The 16,864-nt window shown below is 28.4% G+C and overlaps 1 protein-coding gene across 1 annotated transcript; it reads right to left on the bottom strand.

Annotated features, from left to right (window-relative positions):
• Positions 7,629-9,652, bottom strand: LOC109347341 (gibberellin-regulated protein 6-like). Its single transcript, XM_019587116.1, has 4 exons — positions 9,396-9,652; positions 9,239-9,283; positions 8,799-8,832; positions 7,629-7,811 (listed from the first exon to the last, which is right to left on the bottom strand). Exons 1-4 carry the CDS (start codon positions 9,465-9,467, stop codon positions 7,630-7,632), a joined length of 333 nt encoding a protein of 110 aa, XP_019442661.1. The 5' UTR covers positions 9,468-9,652; the 3' UTR covers position 7,629.

Raw genomic sequence — 16,864 nt, 5'->3', positions numbered from 1 at the left:
TTTTCATTCTTGGTATAAGGAAAATACCATGGGGCTATGAACTAATAGATAAATGATTTAATATAATGTAGGAGTTTTTTATTCGTTGATAAATTATTTATTATTGATTTATTAATTATTATTGACTTTCAAACAAAAGTAATACAAATTAATGGTAAATGATTGATTTTAAACTCATAGATAAAAATGTATTCACTTATACACCATTTATTTTTAAGAATGACTCTTTAAAAAAGTAATAGTAATATAATAAATTAAGTATATGGTCTTTACGATGATAATATATATATATATATATATATATATATATGAGTAAGGATTCGTTTACGCCAAACTTTACACTAATTACATTCAATCTCACTCATTCATTTAGGGATATGTTTATATTCAAATTAAGTTACACTAATTATACTCAATTTTAGCTATCTATTTTCTCAAATCAACGGACCAAATGAGTTAAATTTAAAAGTTATTTAATATTTCTTTTTTTCTCTCTCATTATTTATTTCACTTACCCTTATGGTCCGTTGGATTTGAGAAAATGAATGACTGAGATTGAGTATAATTAGTATAACTTAATTATTGTAACTTAATAGAGTTGAAGTACATCTTCTATCTCAAGATATAATGTCATATAACATTTATTCTTATTGATCAAAAAATATTAAATTAATATATATTAAATTTATGTTTTAATCATCTCATTGATGAAAATAAAAAGTTATATAGAGTGATATCTTGGGCAAGTAGATATTGCCCAAATAGAACCTTACACCTCATACGTTTTTTTTGGTAGAAACTTTTACTTTAAATAGAAAAGTACAAATTAAAGTTTTATACTATTTAAAAATTTCCAACAAATTCGATTCCACGTTATAATATCATTTTTTATTATTGTAATTGTCTTATAACGTGGAGAGTTGGAGATTAGTATGCATTATCTCTGGATGATTTTCAAGAGTATTTATGATTGGCTAATGGCTAAATTCGAACTCGATCGTAAGTATTGATCAAATCAGCTTTTAAACTCGAACTCGACCTTAAATATCGATCAGATCAGCCTTTAAATTTGAATTCGATCCTAGACTCAATTAAATATAATGCATACTCATTATTATTATGAATATGTAATTTTGATATATAAAATGATATATGTATATATATTGTTAATCGAGAATAAAGTATTTCCTCATATAAGAAGATTATCAACATTTTATGAAAGATTAGTGATGAATTATTTGAAATTTGGTTATTCCTATTCTTCCTAAATGATGTAATATTCACTATTGCATAACAACTATTTTACACTGTAAAAACTATTGTAAAATAGAACCAAAACACTTATAAACCTATAAGTCGATAACAGTAACCCACACAAAACATCTTCCAGCACCATCTTCAAGTCCTAATTCTAAGAATAGTAAATAAAGAATTAATGCAAAGATTACAAAATTTGTGCAACAATTAATGAACATTTTAATAAACTTACACAGTACCATGACTTGACATAATATGAGACCCTAATTTAGTTATTAGAAAACTACACTAATAACCTCTACATTATAATGCAATACATGATTGTGAACTATGCAAAAGTTAACAGTGTTAGAAATAATGTAATTTCAGCATTGATAACAGAAAATGAGGAAATTTTCACCCATGAAAGTTTGAGTTATTTCAGTCTGTTATTCTGTTTTCAGTCTTTTCATATTTCATCTATTTTATGCTATTGTACTTAGTATGCATATTGTTTCTCTTTTGTTGGTTGTTTGGTGCATTGTGTATACATAGGAGAGTGTCCTTGGTTTAACAAATAGATGATAGTCAATAACCAATGATTTATGAACACAAATAACTAAAACCAAAGATCAATCAAACCATAAACATATATTATATTGTTGTTTACTGTCAAGGTTACAGTATATAATATTGTTGTTCAATGTAAACCTATAAACTATAATGTAGTACAACAAAAATCAAAGCTCATAAAAAGGAGACAGATTCTCGATAACCCCTTAAACAAAAACTCAAATCAAGACATCACAGAATCTCAATCACCCCTTAACAACTATGCATATGAGCAATTTCAATCTTGAGAGTGATTATTGGCCTGCATTTGCATATAAGAAAAAAGTGAAAAAAATAGTATAAACTACAAAGTCCAAAATTATAATAAAATAAAATGCACAATGACTAATAAGTACCTGAGTTAGATTGAGATCTATAGTAGTTGGAACTTGACATCCCTGCAAAACTCGCATGTTCTGCACCTTAACAAAGATTAAATTAAACAAAAATGTTAACAATATCATTTATACTTAAAAAAACTATAAAAAAAGTTAATATATAATTATACATTTGTAGTAGGAGTAGACATGGAGAGAAAAAAGTTATATCTCATTAAACTAAACTTCTCATTATCTTTACTTTTTTTCTTCCTCTTCACACAACTTTTTGGCCTACCTTTCACACGAGAGTCACTGCCTTTACTATTGGCTTGAGGTACAACATCTTTATCAGTTGAAAAAATGGTTGTGTCATTTGTCCTAACTTGATCGGTTTGACAATTTATATCACCATGACTTGTACTAGCTGCCAATGATGTTTTATTTAAGATCTTATCAACTTCAATGCTAATTTCCATCATTTTTCGTTTGAAAATATTGAAGCTTCTTCACTTTCAGCAGCCCTACTTGATACTTCTACTGCATTGCGAGAATTATCCTTATAGCGATTGAGACAACCACCTTAGGATCTTCTTTGATAATTTGCCCTTTGTTGTCTAAAATACATCCACTTCGAGCATGTTTAGTCCACCTCTTAAGAATGTATTTCGGAAGAATAACAATTATATTCAAATGATTAAGTACTCGAAGAGCATGGCTGCAAAGGATACCACTAAATTGAAAATTTTTACAACTACACTCAATACTTTGACCTTCCGAGTTATAGGTAACTGTATGTTTCCTCGTGGTTCTGAAGAAACCTACTTCATATTCAATTAATTGCAGGTTTTGAGTGTAACCTTTGTATATAAGATTGCAAGATTTTTCATATTCCTTGAGTACTAGATTAAAAATCATCCGTGTGTAAACATCTCTTGCATTTTTCAATAACATGATGTTCATACTCAACGATAGCATTTTTTGTCTCATTTCCTAGTTAGACTCTATCTCTTTATATCGCATGTCATCTAACAACCTTTCAAAATTCCTGAAAAATTCTAGCACATTAAAGGTAGACTTCATGTAAAGCCTCAGACCATTGAAACTATCACTTAACTGTGTTGTTGTAGCACCGGATGAAAAGGTATGTCTCTCATATACTAAAACCCATTTTTCTTTAAGCTTAAAGACATCATCCATCCATTTATTTTGGAGAAGATTATGTTTCTCAAGTAATGACTGCCAAGACTTAATAAAGTTCTCCTCATACTCAAAGTCATAAATGCAACTTCACAACTCAGCAGCAAAAGAATCTGAATTTCGAAAAGCATGATTAACTTTCTTCAATGCATTTTGAAACAAATTCCATACACATAAACGATGATATGATTCAGGAAAAACATTTCCCACTGCTTTCGCCATTGCAACATCTTGATCTGTAAAAATTGTCTTCGGTTGCTTTCCACACACAGTCTTAAGAAAAGTCTTGAACAACCATTCAAATGATGCAGATGTTTCATCATATAATAGTGCAACACCAAATAACACATTTTCTCGATGATGGTTGAATCCAACGAACGGAGCAAATGGTCGAAGATCCTTGTTGGTGCGATAGGTAGTATCAAAACATACCACATCTCCAAAATAAGTATAGTCTATAACCATTTTAGCATCCGCCCAGAAAATATTTGTTATTTCATGATTAACATCAAGTTGGATCTCATAAAAGAATGATTTATTCTGTGTTTGTTTTGCTTTAAAATAATGGAGTAGAGTGTATGTCTCACCTGCTCCCATTTCCTTCATTCTCTTAGAACTCAAAAGATTACAAACATCTTTAGAAATAAAGCCAACATTCTCCCGCCTTCCAACTTGTTGGCTCATAAACTCAAAAATTAATTTTTGTCGTATACCGGAACGACTTGCCAATTCAACTTCGGCAGCTTGAGCAACAAAAATTCTCCTTTGTGACGATAACTTATGCCTACTATTGGGAGTTACAAGATCATGATTGTGCTCATTTTCAAATGATTTAACAACATATTTTCCATTTAATTCTCTACCAATATCATTTGTGCTAAACATCCCGTTCTAATATCTTTTCAGGGTTTTCCCCTTCTTGATCTCTATTTCTCTTTAAGCCTTCTTTAAAACAAATAAATCTTCGAGTTATTACAATCTCCTTATCTAACTTGCTTGTATTCCTCCAATCTTTTCTAATGCTAAAATCAATGAAGCCGGCATACATATTATAAAATTTATATGCATGATCTTCAGTTTCAAACTCCATGCTAACATATGGAATTATATCTTTCTCAGTCACTTCATCCTCTATGTTATCTATTAATTTGATGAGAAAGAAAAATATATCGAATTTAAACATTTTCATATTCTTACATAAATATTCTATAAATAAAGCTATTACATAATAATAACAAAAAATAAAATAAACAAAATCAAATAAAATTGAAAAACAACGCGTTGGAAATGATCATAAGTAGGTGCATCCATTTTGGGTTGAAGAAAGACAATGTGAATTAAATATAAAAGAAGAGATTCGCAAAGATGGAAAGATAGATTCGAAGAGATGACAAAAGATATTAAGAAAAAATAAAATAAAGAGGTAATGTGAAACATCAAAGAAGAGAGAAAGTGAGTGTTTAGAATGTTGATATGCTGAAATGGGTTAACAGTGATTATTGGGTAAAACGTTGAGATTGATTTTTTATAGGTGTCACAATATTATTGAATACCAGTACCACAAATACTTAAGGTACTGCACTTAAATTTAGTCCATAATTATATACATATACCTCCATAGATCCTAGTAAATGAGAGTCTAATGTATTGTGTAGTGTAAATAAATAATCAAGTCTATGGTTGTGCAATAGTGCATGGGGAAGTTATAAGTTAATGTTTCCTAATTTCATTATGTAAATAAGTTGGGAGAACTATTTTTCTAGTTTGATGTATGTTGATAAACTTATCAAAATAAATATTGGTTGTTGTTTTAATCTGATTATTTTATTTTTTGTGATAGTAGTCTAAGGAAGGAAGAGTAATTCAAAAGCATGTCCTACTTTATTTATAGCATCTTTGAAAAATGGAATCTTCTCTTCTCCCAATGTTTTATGATTAAAAATACAAAGCATTAAATCTTGTGCATTGACGGTTTATTTAATCCAAGAGAAGATTACCAATTTGCCTATTCTGTGTTTGTTTTGCTTTAAAATAATGGAGTAGAGTGTATGTCTCACCTGCTCCCATTTCCTTCATTCTCTTAGAACTCAAAAGATTACAAACATCTTTAGAAATAAAGCCAACATTCTCCCGCCTTCCAACTTGTTGGCTCATAAACTCAAAAATTAATTTTTGTCGTATACCGGAACGACTTGCCAATTCAACTTCGGCAGCTTGAGCAACAAAAATTCTCCTTTGTGACGATAACTTATGCCTACTATTGGGAGTTACAAGATCATGATTGTGCTCATTTTCAAATGATTTAACAACATATTTTCCATTTAATTCTCTACCAATATCATTTGTGCTAAACATCCCGTTCTAATATCTTTTCAGGGTTTTCCCCTTCTTGATCTCTATTTCTCTTTAAGCCTTCTTTAAAACAAATAAATCTTCGAGTTATTACAATCTCCTTATCTAACTTGCTTGTATTCCTCCAATCTTTTCTAATGCTAAAATCAATGAAGCCGGCATACATATTATAAAATTTATATGCATGATCTTCAGTTTCAAACTCCATGCTAACATATGGAATTATATCTTTCTCAGTCACTTCATCCTCTATGTTATCTATTAATTTGATGAGAAAGAAAAATATATCGAATTTAAACATTTTCATATTCTTACATAAATATTCTATAAATAAAGCTATTACATAATAATAACAAAAAATAAAATAAACAAAATCAAATAAAATTGAAAAACAACGCGTTGGAAATGATCATAAGTAGGTGCATCCATTTTGGGTTGAAGAAAGACAATGTGAATTAAATATAAAAGAAGAGATTCGCAAAGATGGAAAGATAGATTCGAAGAGATGACAAAAGATATTAAGAAAAAATAAAATAAAGAGGTAATGTGAAACATCAAAGAAGAGAGAAAGTGAGTGTTTAGAATGTTGATATGCTGAAATGGGTTAACAGTGATTATTGGGTAAAACGTTGAGATTGATTTTTTATAGGTGTCACAATATTATTGAATACCAGTACCACAAATACTTAAGGTACTGCACTTAAATTTAGTCCATAATTATATACATATACCTCCATAGATCCTAGTAAATGAGAGTCTAATGTATTGTGTAGTGTAAATAAATAATCAAGTCTATGGTTGTGCAATAGTGCATGGGGAAGTTATAAGTTAATGTTTCCTAATTTCATTATGTAAATAAGTTGGGAGAACTATTTTTCTAGTTTGATGTATGTTGATAAACTTATCAAAATAAATATTGGTTGTTGTTTTAATCTGATTATTTTATTTTTTGTGATAGTAGTCTAAGGAAGGAAGAGTAATTCAAAAGCATGTCCTACTTTATTTATAGCATCTTTGAAAAATGGAATCTTCTCTTCTCCCAATGTTTTATGATTAAAAATACAAAGCATTAAATCTTGTGCATTGACGGTTTATTTAATCCAAGAGAAGATTACCAATTTGCCATCATAATAATAAGGTAGTGCCTATAAAGCTAGCTAATTTTGGAAAAGGTAAAGTCTCATATACATGTTCTTTACACGTTGTATGAAATATATTTAAGTAGATATAATAAATAAAATATTGATAATTATTAAAAATTTAATTTTAAATAAATTTAATTATAAATGATAACATTAAAAACATAAATATAATTGTCTCCAATTATTCTACACGATTGACCCAACTTTCAATAACCTAATAAAAACATGAGCTTACTAAGCCCATGCATTGATCCACTTGCCTATTGGAATTCATATAACTTCATAATATCTTTCTATTAAAAATGATAAATTTATATATAATCAATACATAATTCATTATTCATATATTATTTATATTTAAAAATTAAAGGAAAAGTTCACAAAACCTCCTTAAAAATTTTATGTGCTTTGCGATTAGATACTATAAACTATTTTTTCTTTCTAGTTACTCCTTAAACTTTAACTATTGGTAAAATTGGTCCCTATATATATACAATTTTAAATTACTAACAATAAAATTGGAATTAACATATTAGTAATTTGTAATAGCACATACATAAGCAAATCAAAGAAAACAAAATAAAATTAACCACTATCATAAGTTTCATAGATAGATGATAACAATAATATTAACCACTATCATAAGTTTCCATCACTCAGCCCAAAAAAGCTCTTATGATGAACATAGAAGATAATAACAAAGGAAGGAAAATATTATATTAAATATATAGAAGCTATCTCTCTTTAATTTAAGGGAAGTATCCTAAGCTTTAAGGGCACTTGGGACCTCCTTGTTGGGTCTTCCAGTTGTTGTAGCAAGGGCACACAGCTTTATTACCATAATACCCTGGGGGCACACATAAGCACTTCCTACAACATTTCTGACAGAAAAACATGCAGGGCTTGTGGTATTGGGTATGGCTACATCTCCTTGTGCATTGTGAAGGGCATTCTGGTCATATCAATATTTCAAAAAAGAGACAAAATTGAGAAAGTTAAAGTCAAAGACTCCAAAAAAAGCAGCTTTTTTTACTAGAAAAAGTTTTGACCACAGTCAAACTAAAATTGACTGAGACACTCTGCAGTAACTGCTTTATGGGTTAGTGTCTCAAAATTGGATGAGATCTTGTAACTGTCCAAATGCATGTTTCGGAGCCTGTTCTAAACTAATCATAATAAAATAAAAATAAATAAAGTTATAAATGTTTAATTTTTTAAATTCATGTAAAATATTGTGGTTGATTTTGGACAAACTTTAGGACATGTTTGGAAACAGAAGTATCATGAGTGAGAAAACCTCAAAAACAGTAACTGCTTTTTTTTGGGTTAGTTTCTGAAAATTGTTCCTATGCTCATTTCACTAAAACTTTATAATAATTTTTTTAATATCTTCCTTTATCCTGTGTTTAATTTTTTACAATAAAATTCACATATAGTAACTCTTAAATAATAATAAAAAAGGAAAATGCTAACTAATATCTTGATAAAATTAAGGAGGGATGATAAAATTATTATATCTAAAAGTGTTTGTTTTAGCCTTTAAACCAATACGATTATTTCTGAAACTTTTTGGTTTTTTTATAATCTTGGACCAGTATTCAAATATAATTAAATAAGCATCTTATATTGAGTGAAATTGATGCATGATTAGAAAATAAATAGTAGATCCATCTATTTTAATAGATTTTACATAAAATCTAGCTAATAACACATTAAAGAAATTATTAAAAAAAGGTTTTGAACTAACTCATTGATTAGTGCGAGTCACAAACTCACTTTCAGCCGAAAATCAGGTCACGACAGTTGGAAATATACTCTACTACTTTCTATACCATATTTTCGATGTTCAAGATCTCAAAGTAAATTGAACATATAGGACAAGGTGAAGAAAAGAAGAAGCAAAAGAATGAAAGACATAAACATAAGGAACTTCACTTACGGTAGCTTTTGAGACTTCCAGGTCCATATTTTATCTGAAAATAAAACACACATTTAAGCAGCACAAATCAGCATTATTCACCTCTTATAAAGTAAAATTTCAAAACCCCATTTTTTTATTCTTGAGAAATGCAATTGTAACATCCTATTTTCACTATTTCATTTTTTATATTATTGATATAGATCTAATCTTCGTTATGTTGAATAGTGTGTTAAACATAGTGTACTACCATATCTCCCCAAAGAGAGGCAAAAATATTCATTATCTTAAACCATATTCTAAATCTTGTTAGGCACCAATAATAATGAAGCCAAAAAAATAAAAAAAATATTTATTTTTTAATTAATATAGCATATTTTTATTGATACAATATATAATTTGAGATAACAAATCTTATTCTAAAGAAAAAGAAGAGAAGAAAGAAGAGATTTTGGTTATACCTTGTTATTATAGTGGTGGCCTCCATGACCATGAGATGCCATAACCTGAAAAACTCAACCAAAAAAAAGTGAGAACCATTCAAAACTTCACCAACATTACTCATAACATATTTAAAAAAAAAATGTGTGCTTATAGTTTCACATTAAAAACACTAACCAATGTTTGAAGCATGGAAATGGCAACAAGGGTAAAAATCAGAAGAAGAAGGAACTTGTTAGCCATGGCCATTGTTGTCTATAAACTCAAACCCCTCTTCCCCTTTTTAGCAAAAAACTTGTGTAAAGGAACAATGTGAATAACCAAAGGGGATGAAAGTGAAGAGAAAAGGGTTATGGTGGGAACATGCATAAAAGAGAGTGTGGGGCATTTATAGAACTTTGGTGGGGTAGATTTAATTTAGTAGCAAGTTATTATTATTTGTGTGAACACTTCCATAGAGTTGTCTGAGATGTCAACAACAAGCATTATGACACATGTGCACCATTAAAATTTAGGGAACTTGTTATGTATTATTCGACAATTATTATATAATTTATCATTCATTTGTATTATTTTTTTAATAGTTGATAATGATTAAAAATAAATGGTGGATGATTAATTGACAATGAACAAAACTCTTACAGTGTCATTGTATATATTTTTTCACTTGTTCTATGTCAAAATAAGTTGTTCAATAATAAGATAAGGACATTATAACTATCAAGGGTATCTCAAAACCGGTTGGTAATAAGAGAAGTAGTTCAATAAATATTTACACTATGCATAAGAGAATGAAGCAAGTGATGAAAGACTTCCTTCCTAACATGTCCACCCTCTCTACAGAAGTCTTTCGGACCAAGCGAAGAATTATATTTGACTCATGATTAAAAGATATTATTTTGACTCATAACAAAGTTGAACTTTGTCTATCATGTCATATTAAGGGTTCTATCTCTAAATCAATTGATAATTCGAGGAATAACCTAAAATATAATTAAACCACACATAAAGAATGATGCAAAAAATATGAGTGTTACTTTCCAATATTAACTAATTGCTCCCCTAAATATGTTTGTTTTCAAGTAAAATTGTATTTGAGTACTAAGTGTTCAGAAAATTCTTCTTGAAAAAGTTAGTTTTACTAAATTCTGAATATTCTCTCCTCAAACATAATTATCTAGTTGGAAATATAACTAAATAAGAGTAAGTATATTTATAATATAGCAAGATATCTTTGTCGAATTGTGTGGATTTTAATTTTTTTAACTAATTATTATGGGCTCAACTCGAATTATTCGAATACATGTTACAAATAGTCTTGGACAAAATCAGAATAGAAGCATTTTGGGTCTCCTTACTTTTTTGATATATTTTTAAAGGACCTATACACAAAAATATCAATAAAAAATAGACATAAATATATACAGTATTAGTCTTAGATGCAAGGTTCTAAAATTATATAAAAATAAGAGGACTCTAAGATTAGTAAGACGGTGATGCAAAGCAAAGTTTATGAAAAGAAATTAATGCGTATAGAGTACACTAAGTCTATGATTTTAAGGTATACTTCTTTTTTGGTAGATATACTTTTATTGTTAGTTAGTTTCTTTAGAGATGTCAAATTACTTGGTTATATTATATCTATATTTCTATATCTATATCTATACTATATATAAAGCCAAAACTTGAAATAACTTCCTTCATGGTGTAATTTTCATTTCATATATTGCCCTTAACATTATTTAATTTTGACAAAAATAACTATATAATCCTAAGCAACTACCACCAATACATTAATTAACCACATATATCACCTTAAATTAAAAATTATCATAATCACACAAAAAATATAATATAAAGTACACCGAACACAACAAATATATTTTAATTCAAAAAATGAAATATATAAAAATTGAATATGTAGTATCACACAATATTCGCTAGCAGACACGAAATGCATGTACACACTAGTTATATATAAAGATAAAACATGGTGTAACTTTCACCATGGTGTAATTTTCATTTCCTATTTTACCTTTCACATTATTTAATTTTTACAAAAAAAACCATATAATCATAATTAACAACCACATCTCTCACATTAAACTAAACATTATCATAAACTATAATATAAAGTACATCGAATACAACAAATATATTATAATTACAAAAAATGAAATATATAAAAATTAAATATGTAGTATCAAACAATATTGACTAGCAGACACACACCAGTAGTAGAGAATGACAAATTGAGGATATTAAAAACTGCAAAGTAGAGAGGGAAAAAAACGAAAGGAGTGGTTGGTTAGTAAATGTAAAATTTAATGTACACCACAGAATATAGATGGTTCTACCATATTTTCCATTCTTTAACATCATTACCTATATTTTAATAATTAACCATTTTTTTTGTAGAATATTTAAAGATCTAAGATTGGGATGAAAACTAAAATTGAGTAGATATTCATATGTCCATAACATGATTAAGCTTCTATCATTGTTAAAAGAGTTTAAAATCTATGTAATGACAGTCTAAAGTTTTTATATTGTTAGCACGTCATCCACTATTAATTTGTATTACTTTTGTTTAAGAGTCAATAATAATTAATAAATCAAAGGTGGATGATTTAGTAATAATATAAAAAACAATTACACTACATATTAAATCCTTATTAAAAATATGCCACCCGACTCTCACTATTATTACCACCACCATGACGAATTGATGATTATTCGAGATAGCATCCCAAACTTACCACTATTATCATTATCACCGCAATCGTAACCACTACCTTGACCATCATTTTTATCGTATTAACATCATCAAATCTCGACAATCACTATCACCTCAATGTACAGTCATTTAAACCACCATCCCTTCAATGTGATGATAATGGTGACTATTGCCACCACTGAACCATTACCTATAGGACAAACAATCCCTACTATGACCTCGACTGCTATAATGAGGACGATCATCATTATCTTCATTATTACCACAATCACTACTCCACCCAGCCACCAGCACTATGTTAAGATAGTGGTAGGTGTCGGATGGTGATAATGATTATGGAGGATATCATTTTTGGTAATAGTAACGATGGGAAAGGAAGACATATCAATTATGGTGGTGGATGTTAGATGACTATGGAGGTGTCCTTTTGACAATAAGATAGCAGATGATATATGTTAGTACTAATGACCCTTCATAAATTAAAAGTTTGTTATTTGTCAATAACTTTTTTAAATTGGAAATGAAAAAAATCTGAAATAAAACTATAAAATTAAATACAAGTTTCACTTTAGAAATTTTTAAAATGTAAAATTAAAAACCATGTAAAACAAGGTGTAAGTGACTGTTACATGTATAATTTAAGTTTTTATTGTCAGAAATGTAAGTGCAATCAACTTAATTCTCTCCTGAAAATTGCCATGAAACAAGAGCGGTAGGTGAAATGTGCAACAAAGATATTCTAATCACAAAATGATTTACATTTTAAATTATTCTAAACATTTTCATTATATATAGTTTATTGATTTATAAGATAGTAATTAACATTTAATAATATTTATAAATAAAAAGCCTTAAATAATAACATTTTGTGCTGTGCACGGATTAAGTTACTAGTATATATAAGAAATTTTTTCTAATATTAGTATTGGTAACAACCGCAAATAAATGGGGTATGATCTCTACTTCCTTCCCTGAAATTTTTTCTTGTTGGTGCATATTATGACCAAATAGCCTCTAATTACCGGAGAGTTTTATTGTTATTAGTGTATGAGAAAAGTAAATAGTTATGAGTGGGATACTATGTCTTGAACAAAAACATTAAGGTATTAATTTTATTGGTTTTTTCCACTTATAAATTCTTTTATTCCTCCCTTCATGCCAATGTAAGGTTTCAGACTTAAATAAACTCAACAATCTTCCTCTCAAGTCCACCATGATCTAGCCGAATCATCGGTACTGATATCACTTATTGGTGCAGACCATGATCGGGGAGCCTCCAACCAACAAAGTATTCCGTTGTTATCGGGGTATGAGAAGAATGATGAGCTAAAAGTGAGATACCATATCTTGAACCAAAACCATAAGGCATAGTTCCACGAGTTTTTTCCACTTATAAACTTTTTCATTCATTCTCTCATATCCAATATGAAACTTTATACTTAAATAAACCCAACATCTTCCAATAATTTTTCTCCTTCAACTTGATAAAAAACAAATCATTTTCCCTTTTTCTTTAAATATAAAGGCAAAATTGCAAACATGTGATTCATGTGCACACAAATACAACTACATAGACAACACTAGGAGTGGTAATGAGTTGAGTCAAAATGGACTCAGTTATACTTGTCTCGTTAATGATTAGTTCGAGCCGAGTTTCAAGTCAATTTAATGTTGAATTATTTTTTTAGCTCAAGTACGACTGAATTAAAGTTTACGAACTTTCGGGCAAATTAATGAGTTTAAGTTTATGTTGCACATCATCATAAATTTAAGGGGCCTACAGGTTGTTGATGAACTATACATATACATGTAGAGAAAGTTTTTGAATATTAACAATAAATACAACTATTAATTAAAGTCCATATGTAAAGATTGTATATATATGTATGTATATATAGAGAGTGACTCAAGTAAAAAAAATTAATATGATAATTGAGAACAATGAATGTGAACCTTTTGGATCATATTTGATTTTTCAAGATTAAAATTTATCCTCAAATAATTTTTTTAAGTAATCATTTAATTATTAACTAACTTTAAATCTTAATCATCTATGTATACTTGTATGACATTGATTTATTGTTTTAAACAAATTATTACAATTATTCACACTCGAGTAACTCTCGTGTTTATATATTTATGTATGTAACCGAGTTAGTTCACGAACCTAACGAATCAAATTGTATTTGGCTCAAGTTTGTCTCATTTATTTAACGATCTCAATTTTCAGCTCAAGTTCAACTAGTTTGGTTCAATAAGTCGATTTTCAAACGAATATCGGGTTAGTTCAATTCATTGTCACCTCTAATCTCTAGTCGATATATATCAACATCGATTAGCCAATATTCCAATTCAACCCTCGAATACAATACAGTTTTATAACTACCGATCCAACGTGAATTATGGATCATAATATTCAATACTAGTAATATTTTGTTAGTGCATGTGCAACCCACATGCAACCATTCGGAGAACACAGAAACAGCATTGAATTTGCATCTCTGAATTATAGTAAGTTAGCACAAGAAAAGGTATCATATGTTTGTGGTTTATGCATTTTCTGGTCTTCTAAAATATGCAAGTGGACCAACCTTGTGAACCAAATGCTAGGTAGATCGATTTCTATGAGTAAGTTTTCGGGGTCGAGTTTTGTAAATTGAGTTTTTTTTATTAACTCAGATGATTGAAATCTAATAAAACTTTTCAAAACCTTTAGGATAAGGAAAATGAGTAAGTTATCAATTTGGTTAATAAAAAGACAAGGTATAAGCTAATTTAGTCTTTAATTTTATTTATGTTTTGTCTAAGGGATAGTTTATAGTGGAGGCAAAGGGAAAAGAATTGATCCACATTTCTAGAGATTAGAACCCGGATCACTTTGTGCCATGAGATTCTACCAATTTTTTTTGGGCATGATTACATGTATTCTATCACTATATGGTTAATCGATTAATTTTTTCCGAAGTGTGTGATTGTACATCACAATAAGTTTTGCTAACTAAAATTGAACTTAACCTTTGGGTTGGTACAGTACATGAAAATCTAGTCGGGTCTTTCCATATGAGATAAATGCCTCATTGGTCATGAGATTCTACTAAATTAACTACAAAATGATTAACCCCTAATATTACAAAATGATAATTTTTATCCCTAAATATTCATAATGTTAATTAAACTAATTCTTTGTGATGCAATTGCCATTAAGGTAATTTGATTGACATTTTAAACATTGAAAAACAAAGATTTTAAAGTTGAGAGGTCCCATATTTAGAGACCAAATTGATAAATTACCCATAAAAAATATTATGCAAGTGGATTTAATTAATTGGTAGCACATTGAAGATGTTTGGTAGATTGCTATTTGAAGTTCATTAGGGAAAGAAGGATATCACACAAAAATCTATTGCCCCATATGATATAACATCAAATTAGGGTCCCTTTTCTATGAGTGCACTTCATTGATGGTATTCTCTATATTGTTAAGAACAATATAAATAAGATTATAATAAATCATTGTATATTTTAACCAAGAAAAATTAATTCAAATAACATTTATTTAAATAATAACTTCTAAATACGTGAACTGATTATTAAATTAACTCCTAATAATTTATTTGTCACATCACCACCATAAATAAATTAATGTAATACCATTTTAAGTGAGTGTGTAAATGGGATGGTGTAGGAGAGGAATAAGTTGATTATGTGAATGAAAAGGTGGGAGGGAGAAAAAAATAAGGTATGAGAGAGAGTATTTTTAGAAGATGATGTATCTGTCTACATCCAAATTAAATTATATTAATTATACTTAATCTCATGTATTCATTTTTTCAAATTCAACGGACCATAAGGTTGAAATTTAAAGATCATCTAAAATTTGAAGAAATTAATGAATGAGATTGAACATAACTAGTATAATTTAACATACTCTCATCTTTTTGGAAATTTAAAACTTATTTATGATTCAAATCTTAACACCCTTTGCAAAATTTTATTCACTTGGAGGAAAACGAGTAGAGGAGGGGAAAACAAAAAAATAATCAAATCCAGATATAAGCATTTGTGAAATTGGGCTATACTTTTATCTTATTAATAATTGGGCTTTTCATATTAGGCCTATGTTCTATTCAATCTAACTATGGACTGCACAATTTTCAGTTAACTACATCTTTTTTGTGTGTGTTGAGAGAGTTAAGCTGAATTAACTAATTAAAATAGAAAATTATTAGTTAAGTTTACTAAATTTAACCAGCACTATTAATATCATATTAGTCATTTAGCTGATCAAGATACTAATACATTTATATAATAGTTCAACCAATGATTCAGTAATGTATATCGATTAAACTCAGCCATACTTATATATTTATATAGATGCAAATCCATAAAAAATTCAAATTGATAGACATTCAAATTTATAATTTATATTCAAAATTCACGTAAACAAACAACTTAAATAAATATAAAATATAAATTACAAAATAGATTTCAATCCAAAAGTACTAATTTCAGTTAAAAACTCAAAACATAAATAAAAGGCATAAGTTCACAATTCAGTTTAAAAAACAATAAATTCAGAGTTTTAATATATAAAACGAAAGAGTGAAAGTACATATAATATTTCTGTGAAGAAATCGAAGAATTGTTGGATAATTCTAATTCTTTAACAGACATTCAATTTATTTTTTATTCTTTAACAATGTATTCTAATAATTCTATTGCCGGATTTCACATATGAAGGCCTAGGGAGTTACTTGGTGAGAAAAAATCGATATTGTCAGAAATTGAGAACACTTAATATATACTATTAGGTTATGATTGAACAATTAAGATTAAAATATACATGCACATGATTATCATGTGACTAATAACTAACTTTTAATTACAATCATCCATAATTGGTTGTAAG

The sequence above is a fragment of the Lupinus angustifolius genome, chromosome LG05 (assembly GCF_001865875.1).
Source record: "Lupinus angustifolius cultivar Tanjil chromosome LG05, LupAngTanjil_v1.0, whole genome shotgun sequence".
Lineage (NCBI taxonomy): Eukaryota > Viridiplantae > Streptophyta > Magnoliopsida > Fabales > Fabaceae > Lupinus > Lupinus angustifolius.
Note: the sequence above shows the minus strand (reverse complement) of the source record. Positions and strands in the feature narration are given on the sequence as shown.

Coding starts and splice junctions, on each gene's coding strand:
- LOC109347341 (XM_019587116.1), bottom strand. CDS start 9,467: ATGGCCATGGCTAACAAGTTCCTTCTTCTTCTGATTTTTACCCTTGTT. Junction 9,284..9,395: donor TTTCCATGCTTCAAACATTG/GTTAGTGTTTTT, acceptor TGAGTTTTTCAG/GTTATGGCATCTCATGGTCA. Junction 8,833..9,238: donor GCCACCACTATAATAACAAG/GTATAACCAAAA, acceptor TTTTATTTTCAG/ATAAAATATGGACCTGGAAG.